Source organism: Nomascus leucogenys, chromosome 24 (assembly GCF_006542625.1).
Source record: "Nomascus leucogenys isolate Asia chromosome 24, Asia_NLE_v1, whole genome shotgun sequence".
In the NCBI taxonomy this organism is placed as follows: Eukaryota; Metazoa; Chordata; class Mammalia; order Primates; family Hylobatidae; genus Nomascus; species Nomascus leucogenys.
In genome coordinates this window covers 17431680-17443148 of record NC_044404.1, presented here as the reverse complement: position 1 = coordinate 17443148, position 11469 = coordinate 17431680, and the positions used below count along the sequence as shown (strand labels likewise).

At 51.0% G+C, this 11469-nt stretch overlaps 1 protein-coding gene across 1 annotated transcript in view; it reads right to left on the bottom strand.

Annotated features, from left to right (window-relative positions):
• Positions 1 to 303: 303 nt before the first annotated feature.
• Positions 304 to 11469, bottom strand: part of PADI4 (peptidyl arginine deiminase 4) — a 57151-nt gene continuing 45985 nt past the window's right edge. The window contains exons 11-16 of the mRNA XM_003279528.2: positions 9325 to 9479; positions 7879 to 8023; positions 7541 to 7643; positions 5407 to 5477; positions 4903 to 5031; positions 304 to 786 (exon numbers count right to left, since the gene is read on the bottom strand). Of these exons, the coding sequence (XP_003279576.2) occupies positions 553 to 786; positions 4903 to 5031; positions 5407 to 5477; positions 7541 to 7643; positions 7879 to 8023; positions 9325 to 9479 (837 nt within the window). The 3' untranslated portion in view covers positions 304 to 552. The remainder of the gene's footprint in view (positions 787 to 4902; positions 5032 to 5406; positions 5478 to 7540; positions 7644 to 7878; positions 8024 to 9324; positions 9480 to 11469) is intronic.

Below are 11469 nucleotides of genomic sequence, written 5' to 3'. Positions count from 1 at the left end.
GTCAGTATGTAGGTGAATGCCCAGTTGTAGGTGAGTTTAAAGAGGGATATGCCCAGACTCTCAGCGGGGCTCACCCCTCCCCTGCTCCCTCCTCCTCCTCTTCTTGGAAAGGTCCCGTGGGAAACTCAGAATGAACTAGGATCATGCAAAATTTTATAGTCCAAATACATGTCTGGGAGCAAAAGACACATACAATAACGTGGCCTTCAGCGCAGCCTGTTAATACTTTTCAGTTTGCTTTTTGTGATAGTCAATTCAACCATGACAAATGAGTGAATGAATGATACCAACAGCATCTTGACCTCATGTACAAAGTGACTTAAAAAAACTTTATTGGAGCTTCTTAGAGCAGAACTGAGTGTGCAATGCTAGGACCATTTTGGGATCTTCAGAGTGGGAAACTGGGACATCATAGGAGAAGAAAGCAAGCCACTGCTGGGAGGGCTGGCCGCCCCCAGGGAGCCACAATATTCACAAGAACTCTTGCTTGCCACACTGCAGAGGACCCAGCGACATCTGGCCAGGAGGGAGAGGACAGCAGGGAAGATGGGCTCAGGGCACCATGTTCCACCACTTGAAGGAGAAGGGTTTTCTGCGCACGTTGGTGCCGCAGTGCACCTCCCCATGCCTGATGTGGTAGGTGAAGAAGTCATTGATGAAGGTGCAGTGGAGGCCCAGTGGCTCCAGCAGGGAACACACCTTCTCCTCCAGGCAGCAGCGGCCATTGATGATGGGCCCGAAGGGCTTGGGGATGCCCAGGTGCTTCCCTAGCACCAGCATGTTCACCTGCAGAGAAGTGAGGGCTCAGGTCACAGGCAGCAGTGGGCAGCCTGCAGCGCAATCCGAGCGGCCCCTCCCTTCTCTGACCTTTGGAAATAATAGCCCCTCCAGGCGTGGTGGCTCAGACCTGTAGTCCCAGCACTTTGGGAGGCTGAGACAGGAGGATCGCTTGAGCCCAAGAGTTTGAGGCCAGCCTGGGCAACATGGTGAGATCCCATCTCTACAAAAAGTATTTTTAAAAATTAGCTTGGCATGGTGGTGTGTGCCTGTGGTCCCAGCTACTTTGGAGGCTGAAGCAGGAGGATCACTTGAGCCCAGGAGGTCAAGGCTGCAGCGAGCTGTGATTGTGCCACTGCACTCCAGCCTGGCAGCTTGGGCGACAGAGTGAGAATCTATCTCAAAAATAAAAATTGCTGGGTGTGGTGGCTCATGCCTGTAATCCCAGCACTTTGGGAGGCCGAGGTGAGTGGATCACCTGAGGTCAGGAGTTCGAGACCAGCTTGGCCAACATGGTGAAACCCCTTCTCTACTAAAAATACAAAAATTAGCCAGGTGCGCCTGTAATCCCAACTACGCAGGAGGCTGAGGCAGGAGAATCGCTTGAACCCAGGAGGTGGAGGTTTCAGTGAGCCGAGATCATTCCAATGCACTCCAGCCTGGGCAACAGAGCAAGACTCTATCTCAAAAATTAAAACAAAATAAAAATAATAGCCCCACTTTACAAATGAGAAAACTGAGACCCAGACGTGGAAAATGGTTTGCCTAAGGCCACCCAGCTATACATGAACTGCAGCTATTAGACTCCAAGTTCCATACTCTTATTTATTTTAAATTAAAAAAATTTAGATTCTGGGGTACATATACATATTTATTACATGGGTATATTGATTACTGGTGGGCACTGGGCTTCTAGTGTATCCATTACCCAAACAGTGAATATCATACCCGATAGGTAATTTTCCAGCCCTCACCTCGCTCTCATTCTCTCCATTTTGGGGGTCCTCAGTGCCTATTATTTCCATCTCTGTGTCTATGTGTACCCACTACCTATATGTGACAACACGCTGTATTTCATTTTCTGTTTTAGTTCACTTAGGATAATGCCTCCAGCTCCATCATGTTGTAGCAAAGGACATGATTTCTTTTCTTTCTTTCTTTCTTTCTTTTTTTTTTTTTTTTTGAGACAGGGTCTTACTCTTCACCCAGGCTAGAGTTCAGTGGTGCGATCTCAGCTCACTGCAATGTCCACCTCCTGGGCTCAAGCAATCTTCCTGCCTCAGCAGATGTCACTATGCCTGGCTAATTTTTGTATTTTTTGTAGAGACAGAGTTTCTCCATGTTGCTCAGGCTGGTCTTGAACTCCTGGACTCAAGCAATCCTCCCGCTTAAGCCTCCCAAAGTGCTGGGATTACAGGTATGAGCCACCCCTCCTGGCTGATTTCATTCTTTCTGATGCGGCCCATGCTGTTAACACTACATTCTCCTCCCCTATCTGCAACCTTCTGGTAAGCTCTTTCTATTACTCAGGGCCCAGCTCAGATGGCAGCCCCTCTGTGAAACTGCCCATGAATCCCTGAGCTCTGGCAGTCACTCCTGCTCTGTGTTCCCATAACTCCCAGCACTGCGCCTTGCACGTAGTAGATACTCAATAAACATCTGTTGACTGGATGGATAAATGACTGCCTCTGTTATGGCACTGTCCATATGTAAATAATGTATGTAAATGACTCTGCTTCCTCCATTAGATTGGCAGGCAGCCCGGCGAGGTGGAAAGGTGAGGATTTTGGCTGTAGGCCTATGTGGGTTTGAATGCCAACTCTGCTATTCAATAGCTGTGTGGCCTTAGGCAAGTCACATCACCCCTCTGAGCCTCATCAGCAAAATGAGCCCAACACATATTTCCATTGCAATGAAAATTAGGTAAGAACACGTAGGCACAGCACTGTGCTGGCACATAGTAGGTGCACAGCCATTTTCCATGGGTCATGAGTCCTCAAGGAGGCATCTCATTCTTTGCCACCGCCTAGACACATGCATGCTAAGTGCCTCGTGCTGTTCATCCCTCTGCCTGTTCCACTCCCTCTTCCCGGCCTCCCACAGCCAGCTCCCGGGAGAGAGTCTGGTCTCATGCTCAGACTCCCTCTGGGGACCTTGAGCAGTGAAGGCACGTGGTCAGCCCTCAGTGTTGCTGACTACCATAGCCATGGGCGTCCACTTTCATTCCCGCACTGGGAAGCCTGGCTTGGCCAAACTGGAGGGAAACAAAATGCTTGGGGTCAATACTTTAATTCCTTTTGGCCAAGGAGCCCTTTATTCTACACACAATCTTTTGCAGAATGTCAATGCAGAAACAGAAAATCTGAACCACTGGATTCGAGGCACTGCCTTGGAACTCAAGGGCCCTAGGGAACCCAGTTTGAAAACCACTGTGGTAGGGCCTGCTGGCTCCTCCCTGGACTGTAACGCCCAGCTCCAGAAGAAGGGGGTGGCTGGGGTTCCCCAGTAGGACCAGGTGAAGTTTCTGCCTGGGTCTCGGATATGCTCTGAAGAGAGGGAGGAATGGGGCCAAGGAATGGCAAAAACACAGTGGATGATATCAAGACAGCACTTAGGGGCCACAGTGAACGCTCAAGACAAAGGTGGGACCACCCACAAGTGCAGCCTCCAGGAGGTGAATCCCACTCAGCCTAGGCAGTGCCAGCCCCACCTCCTCACAGAGGCCTTCCCGGACCCCCCAGTCTGAGGTGGTGCCCCCACGTGTGTCCCTGTTATGGTGCATAAGGCGACTTGAGGGTGTCTTGTTTGTTGCTTGACTCCCTATCCATCCCTCCATTCCCTGCACCACCCCGGAGCCCCAGGGAAGCTGCTAGGTGGGAAGGCAGCATGGTGGTTATGGCAGGGGGTCTGAAGCCAGAGCCCTGGTGGAGGTGACGATAGACTCTGACTCCCAGAATTGTTGTGAGATACCAGAAGGTGCTCTGGAAGTGGTACATGGCCATGCAAGCCTGTATAGAGCACCCTTGGCATAAGTGACTCCATCTTAGAAAAAGACTCCATCTTACATTTCAAAAGGCCCCATGCTAACAGGAACCAGATGTTTGCCTAATCAACAGAGACTGCACCCAACCAGATAGGGACATAAGCAGGCATACTCTATTACTATCAGTCTTCACCAGAGGACTCTGGCTATAAAAAGAGCAGGTCTTCACTAGCTTAAGATGACTGTCTTTTTTTTTTTTTTCCGAGACAAAGTCTCACTCTGTCACCCAGGCTGGAGTGCAATAGCGTGATCTTGGCTCACTGCAACCTCCGTCTCCCAGGTTCAAGTGATTCTCCTGCTTCCGCCTCCCAAGTAGTTGGGATTACAGGCTCCTGCCAGCACACCTGGCTAATTTTTGTATTTTTAGTAGAGATGGGGGTGTCACCATGTTAGCCAGGCTGGTGTCGAACTCATTACCTCAAGTGATCCACCCCTTTGACCTACTAAAGTGCTAGGATTCCAGGCATGAGCCACCGCACCCGGCCTCAAGATGACTGTCTTAACAGACACTGTCTTGCTGTCACTAGCGATTAGCACCTGGCACCCGCTGTTGAAGGCTCTGCCAAAATTACACTCTTCCTTGCAAGACGCTGATGTCCGTTTAGATCAGCCCAGGACCCTCTCCGTCCACATCACTCTCCTTGGACTGGTTCACTGACCCCTTTTCCTGTCCCCTTCTCTCTTGATGTTAAATATTGCTTTGTTTGATATGAATGTTTCATCTGTAACATTTCTGTGTTGATTGAGTACACTGCTATGTATGGTTTGCAGTACTGACTGACTTGTGGAGTGGCTTGAGCCTGTGTGCCCAGGGCTCTGCCCACCTGAGGACTGCCCCTGGGGAACTCTGTGTGGCTTGTGGATTTTGTGATGGAAATAGCATCAGTAGAAGCCTGACCTTGTGGAAAGACACCAACGTGCATGGACCTGGTCACGTCTGACCTTGTACCACTCAGGACAAAGCTACAAACGGTTATGGAGAGGAGCCAAGCCCTCTGGGACCGCCCAGGTGCCCTGCTGGCCTCTCAGGCTGAGCTACCTCCATGCCACACCCTGGGGTTTTAAAGCCACCACCTCCTCACCATGTTGGGGAAAAAGGCTTCGGCCTTGGAGAACTCTTTGAGCTTGAAGAGCTGTGGGATGTCAATGATGTCACTCTCGGCCAGGCCCAGCTCCCGCTTCAGCAGCTCGCGGTTCCAGTCGATGCATCTCTTGGGGGGAGGGGCAGGGTCAGTGAGTGGGGGATGCTGGCAGTCTGGGGGGGGGGGGGGTGGGGGACAGTGTGGGGCTGAGGCCCCCTGCCTGAGGAAAGGACCTGGGACAGTGTCAGGAAGGCAGTGAAGGTGGCTGCCAGGCCTCCCTGCACAGAGGGGCCTCTGCCCAGTGCTCTCGGGGGACCCTGGGGCCTCCCATTCCCTCTGCTCCCTCAGCCTCTCCCAGTCTCTGCTTCTGCTCTTGCTTCTGTGTCTCTGTCTTCCAGCGCATCCTGAGACCCTGAGCCTCTACGTGCCTCTAATCACTGGGAAAGTGGCTGAGCGGGGGACAGGGCGTCAGGTCTGCTGGGGTGTAGGCACCCAGGCTCTTACCTCCACAAATGAATTATGTTCTCTCAATGTCTTGTTTGACAGAATGTTCTTTATTTTCTGCTGGTTTTTTTCTGTCATGGAGAAAAAGAAAAAAAGGCAAAGGAACTTAGAGGTTGATTTCCCTCTTCCCAGCCAGTGCTGGGGGGGACTCAGTGTTCCCATCTATAAAATGGAGTCAGTAATAATTCTTACCATACAGGCTTGCTGTGAGCATCTGCGAGTCAAATGCCTTTAATACAATATTTTAGCAGTATAAGTTCTCGTTAAAAATGTTGTTCTCACCTCATTTAAATTATTTTTAAAATATATTTTTATAGTTTTTTTTTTGTTTTTTTTTTTTGTTTTTTTTTGAGACAGAGCCTTGCTCTGTCTCCCAGGCTGGAGTGCAGTGGTGCGATCTTGACTCACTGCAACCTCCACCTCCCGGGTTCAAGCAATTCTCCTGCCTCAGCCTCCCCAGTAGCTGGGATTACAGGCGTGCACCACTGCGCCCAGCTAATTTTTATACTTTTAGTAGAGACGGGGTTTCACCATGTTGGCCAGGCTGGTCTTGAACTCTTGACCTCAGGTGATCCACCCGCCTCAGCCTCCCAAAGTGCTGGGATTACAGGTGTGAGCCACCACACTCGGCTTAGTTTAATGTTTTCTTCTTTTTTTTTTGAGACAGAGTCTTGCTCTGTCACCCAGGCTAGAGTGCAGTGGTACATTCTCGGCTCACTGCAACCTCCATCTCCCAGGTTCAAGTGATTCTCCTGCCTCAGCCTCCCAAGTAGCTGGGATTACAGGTACCTGCCACCACGCCTGGCTAATTGTTGTATTTTTAGTAGAGACGGAGTTTCACCATCTTGGCCTGGCTGGCCTTGAACTCCTGAACTCGTGATCCACCCGCCTCGTCCTCCCAAAGTGCTGGGATTACAGGCATGAACCATCGCGCCCAGCCTAGTTTAATGTATTTTAATAGCACACTTACAGAAACAGCACAGAAAACAGACAACATTAAAAATATCTACTTGCATGCAGGACAGACAGCTCAGAAAAGTATAGTGAATGGACGGACTCTACTGTGTGATAAAAATGCTACAAATACCATTTAGTTGCCATCAATAAGAAAATTCCTTGTTTTAAGCCGGGCATGGTGGCTCACGCCTGTAATCCCAGCGCTTTGGGAGGCCTAGGTGGGTGGATCACCAGGTCAGGAGTTCGAGACCAGCCTGGCCAGCATGGCAAAACCCCATCTCTACTAAAAATACAAAACATTATTCAGGTGTGGTGGTGCACACCTGTAATCCCAGCTATTCGGAAGCCTGGGGCAGGAGAATCACTTGAACCTGGGATGCAGAGGCTGCAGAGAGCCGAGATCGCGCCATTGCACTCCAGCCTGGGCAACAGACGAAAACTTCGTTTCAAAAGAAAAGAATGTCCAGAAAAATTTAACAGGGTTGCTTATAATTATTATAAAGTTGAACCACTGAAACTTGTTCACTGGAACGTTTTGCTTTGCATTAATGCTAAATTATCTTATCTCCAAAGAGATCCCATCGAGAAAGGAAGAAACAGGTCTGCCCTCTCCTGATGCCACACAACATACTCAGATCTGAGGTGGAGCTCTCAGCCACAGAGGCTTTTCAGCCCGTGGGCCCGGCCCATGTGTGTGAGCTCTGCTGAAAGAGTAATATTTCATCTGTGCTCCAGCTATACCGAACCTCCCCCAGGTCCTCACATACATCGTGCTTTCTCCTGCCTCTGAGCCACTCCACCCGCTGTCCCTCTGCCTGTGGTATCTCTCTTCCTCTCATTTCCCTGCCCCGTTTGCCCAGCCAACCCCTACTTGCATGCTCCTGCTTGGCCTTTGCAGCCTCCAAGAAGCCTTCTCTGAGCTCCATCCACTCAGACACCCCTCAAAGCCCCTGTGTTGGAGCTGTTCTGTTGACTCACTTCCCCCTGGCCTGTGAGCCCAGAGGGCAGCAAGCTGTTCTACCCTGTTCACGCAGTCTCCCTAGCACTTGGCACAGTGCCTGGCACACAGTAGGTGCTCAGATGCTACCCTGTTGCCTGGATGATTCCCTCCAGGCAACAGCGGACCACGGGAAGCAGGAAGGTGCACAGACAGGAGAACAAGGCAGGGCCCACTTACTCTTGATCCCTTCGAACAGCAGGGCCTCCCCGTGGCCCTCATTCTGCTGCTCCTGGAACAGTTTGTAGCAGGACCTGGGGCTGGCCAGGAGCAGCCGGAAGCCCTGGAGGCAGAAACACTGGGGTTAGAGGTCAGCTTTGCCCCTGGGCCTCCCAAGGAGGGTGGATCTGCCGACAGTGGGAGGAGTGGGGACTTGGACCCAAGCTGGCCACCTCCTCTACTGCCATCCTAAGGGTGAAGGAAAAATAGACTCAGACAAGTAAAGTTGCTCCCACCCCAGGCAGAGGGTCTACCCAGGAAGGAGGCATGGCTTCCTAAGGCAGCCCCCAAGACTGTACCTTCCTGTCTGGTGCAGGCACAAAGCTCAGGAACTCGTCCACGTGGCCCACAACCAGCCAGTCAGAATAGAGCTTCACAGGGGCCTGCACCTGCTGGGCACTGAGGAAGTCCTGCAGGGCCTGGTGCATCTCCCGGCTGTCATTGCTGTCATGGCAGGGTTAAAGGGGTGTTATTGGCAGCAAAGGCCACAGGGAAGTCCCTGAAGGACAAGGGGCTTAGCAAAAAGGTCAAGGTTCTCCTTCAGCTGAGAAAGGGATGCAGGAGCATAGAATGCCTTTATTTTATCCCCTAACATTTGAGAAATTAAGGAATTGTCATTCTAGTTTTATTGGGGGAAACTGAGGCACAGAGTCACTAAGGTAAGTAGGACAGAGCTTAGCCTCAGAAAGCACTGCCTCTCGAGTTAGACGAGATGCTGGTGTTCTGGGTACCCATGGGGTTTAGAGTCAGTCTGACCTAAGTCGGTGATCTCTTGTTAGCCATGTGGCCTTGGGGACATTCCTTCACCTGTTTGAGCCTCAGTTTTCTCCTAAAAAAAAAATTCGTGTTCCAGTGCCTTGCTCTTCCTCATTTTTTTTTTTTTTTTTTTTTTTTGAGACACAGTCTTGCTCTGTTGCGCAGGCTGGCGCAATCTCGGCTCACTACAACCTCCGCCTCCTGGGATCAAGCGATTCTCCTGCCTCAGCGTCCCTAGTAGCTGGGATTACAGGCATGCACCACCAGGACCAGCTAATTTTTTAATTTTTAGTAGAGACGGGGTTTCACCATGTTAGTCAGGCTGGTCTCGAACTCCTGACCTCAGGTAATCCACCCACCTCGGCCTCCCGAAGTGCTGGGATTACAGGTATGAGCCACTGCGGCCAGCCTCTTCTTGTTCAATAGGTTCTAGCCATCCTGGCCTTGCACGCAGGAGCTCATTCCTGCCTCAGGGCCTTTGCACATGCACTTTCATCTGCCAGGAACTCTCTGTCCCAGACCTCCATGTGGCCCTGTCCCTTCTGTCATTAGGCCTCAGTTCAAAAGCCCCTTCCCCAGAGAGGCCCTCCCTGGTCACCCTGACAGTTCCTGTTCCTCCTGTGCCCCTCTCTTTTGTTTTTGTCATTTGAAATTATCTTGTCTACTTTTCTATCATCTGTTTCCCTACTAGAGTGGTAAGGACTTGTCTTTCATGTCCACAGCTGCATTCCCAGCTCCCAGAACATTCTGGATGCTTAGTAAATATTCACTGACTGAAAGAGGGTAAGTGGCAGAGCTGGAATTGAACTTGGGTCTATGGGCTCCAAAGCCCGCCTTCCTCACCCTGCACTTGGATTCCTCTCACACTCCCTCAAGTCTGTTGGGCTGTTTAGGGTCGGAAGCAGGAAGGCGAGGCTTCCACTCTGGCCTCTGCTTTTCCGCGGCATCCCTGGGTCCTGGCTGCCCCTTCCAGTTACTCCCCTCCTTACCTGGGATAACAGCTGTCCCCGAAGAGAATCCTGCCCAACGGGTATTCCTTGCCTCTGACTGTGACTGGGGGGCTCACTTCCAGGTTCCCAAAGGAGTCCAGTCCACTGATACCGCCTGTTTGGGGCCCTCGAGTTACGTAGCCAAAATCTGGACCCTGAGATATGAGAAGGGAGTGCCAAGAGTTAGAGGAATGAGGTCCCTGGTGAAGGGTCGGGGGGTCCAAGTTTAGAGATGAACTTGGGCACAGGAAGTAACTCAGTACCATCTGCAGCTGGTACATAGCAGGTGCTGTTATCACACGTGGAAGGTTAAAGGAATGTTGAGTTCATTCAACAGACAAGAAAAGGGACTAGCATTTGTTGGGTCCCTAATGCATGCCAGCTGCTTGGTAAACCTTAATTTGGGCATAAAACGAATCTGCAAAACATCATTTTTCCCCCTTAAGACAGAGTCTTGCTCTGTTGCCCAGGCTGGAGTACAGTGGTGTGATCTCAGCTCACTGCAACCTCCGCCTCTGGGTTCAAGCAATACTCCTCAGCCTCCTGAGTAGCTAGGACTACAGGCGCGCCCCACCACGCCCAGCTAATGTTTGTATTTTTTTTTTTTTAGTAGAGACAGATTTTTTTTTTTTTTTTAGTAGTTTCACCATGTTGGCCAGGCTAGTCTCGGATTCCTGACCTCAAGTGATCCGTCTGCCTCGACCTCCCAAAGTGCTGGGATTACAGGCATGAGCCACCACGCCCAGCCACATTTATTCTCTTAAAATTCTGGAGGCCAGAAGTGTGAAATCAGTTTCACTGGGCTTAAGTCCAGAGATGGCAGAGCTGGTTCCTCCTGGAGGCCCTGAGGAAAGAATCTATTATATTTCCTTGTCTTTTTCAGCTTCTAATAGCCGCCTTAGCTGGCAGCCCCTTCTTCCACCTTCAAAGATCTCCAGCCTCAGCTTCCATCATCACAGGCCCTCCCGCATTCCAGGATAAACCAGGATAATCACCCCATCACAAGATCCCTAATATAATCACATTCAGCAAAGTCCCTTTTACCATATAAGGAAACATCAGGTTCGGGGGGGGTTAGGATGTAGAGGGGCCATTATTCAATCCACCGCCCATCTCCCCTGCCTCCCAGGAGAGGGTACATCTAGCCTTCTACACATAGATGGTCCATTCCCTGGGGCTTCATGGGGGCCATGAACTCCCTGAGAGTAGACTCCAAATTGTGTGCCCAGGTGTGAGTTTCTGGGAAGATGAGTAGGTTTCAATGAGGTCTTGATCTACAAATTTACTTCTTCACTGCAGTTTTGACATCCTGGGCTCAAACAATCCTCCCACCTCAGCCACCCGAGTAGCTGGGCCCGAGTAGCTGGGACAACAGGTGCATGCCATCACGACCTGGCTAATTTTTAAAGTTGTTTTTTCCTGTAGAGATGGGGTCTCACTATGTTGCCCAGGCTGGTCTCAAACTCCTGGGCTCAATCTTCCTGCCTCGGCTTCCAGAGTGTTGGGATTATAGGTGTGAGCTACTGCGCCTGGCCTGATTCCACAAATTTAACAATCACACTTCCAGGTCCTCTCTCCACTTCTCTCTAAAACCCAGACCAACCTGCTTCCCCCGCCCATCAAAGCTTTCCTTGTCCAGGTCTCCATGATCACATGGCCATATCCCCAGTGCAATGCTCGGGCCTCACCTTCCCCTCAGAAGCACCTGAATCAGCTGGTCACGCCTGCGTTCTCCGCACACTTTCTGCCCTTGGCTTTCAGGACACCGGGGGATCCTGGTTCACCTCCAACCTCACTTGCCCCTTCAGTGGTCCTGCCGAGTCTCATGGAATTCCGTTCCCGAGCCACAACCCTCATGTTCGCATCTCTGGGCATCCCTTCCCTCCCAAACATCAGATGTTATCCAGGCTCACCTGACTTCCCATTTGGATGTTGACCAATTATCTCCCACTTGCCTTAAACAGAACTTTGGGTCCCCTCTTCCCACCCCCTCATTCTCCATCAACCTGTTCCTCCTCCCACAGTCCTCCCCTCCCAGGGGATGGTGCCTGCCACCCACAGAGGTCACAGCCTTGCTGTCAGCTTTGGCTTGACTCTCTCATAGTGGGGGTCAGAATGTCCTGCTGGCTATGCCTTCCAGACATA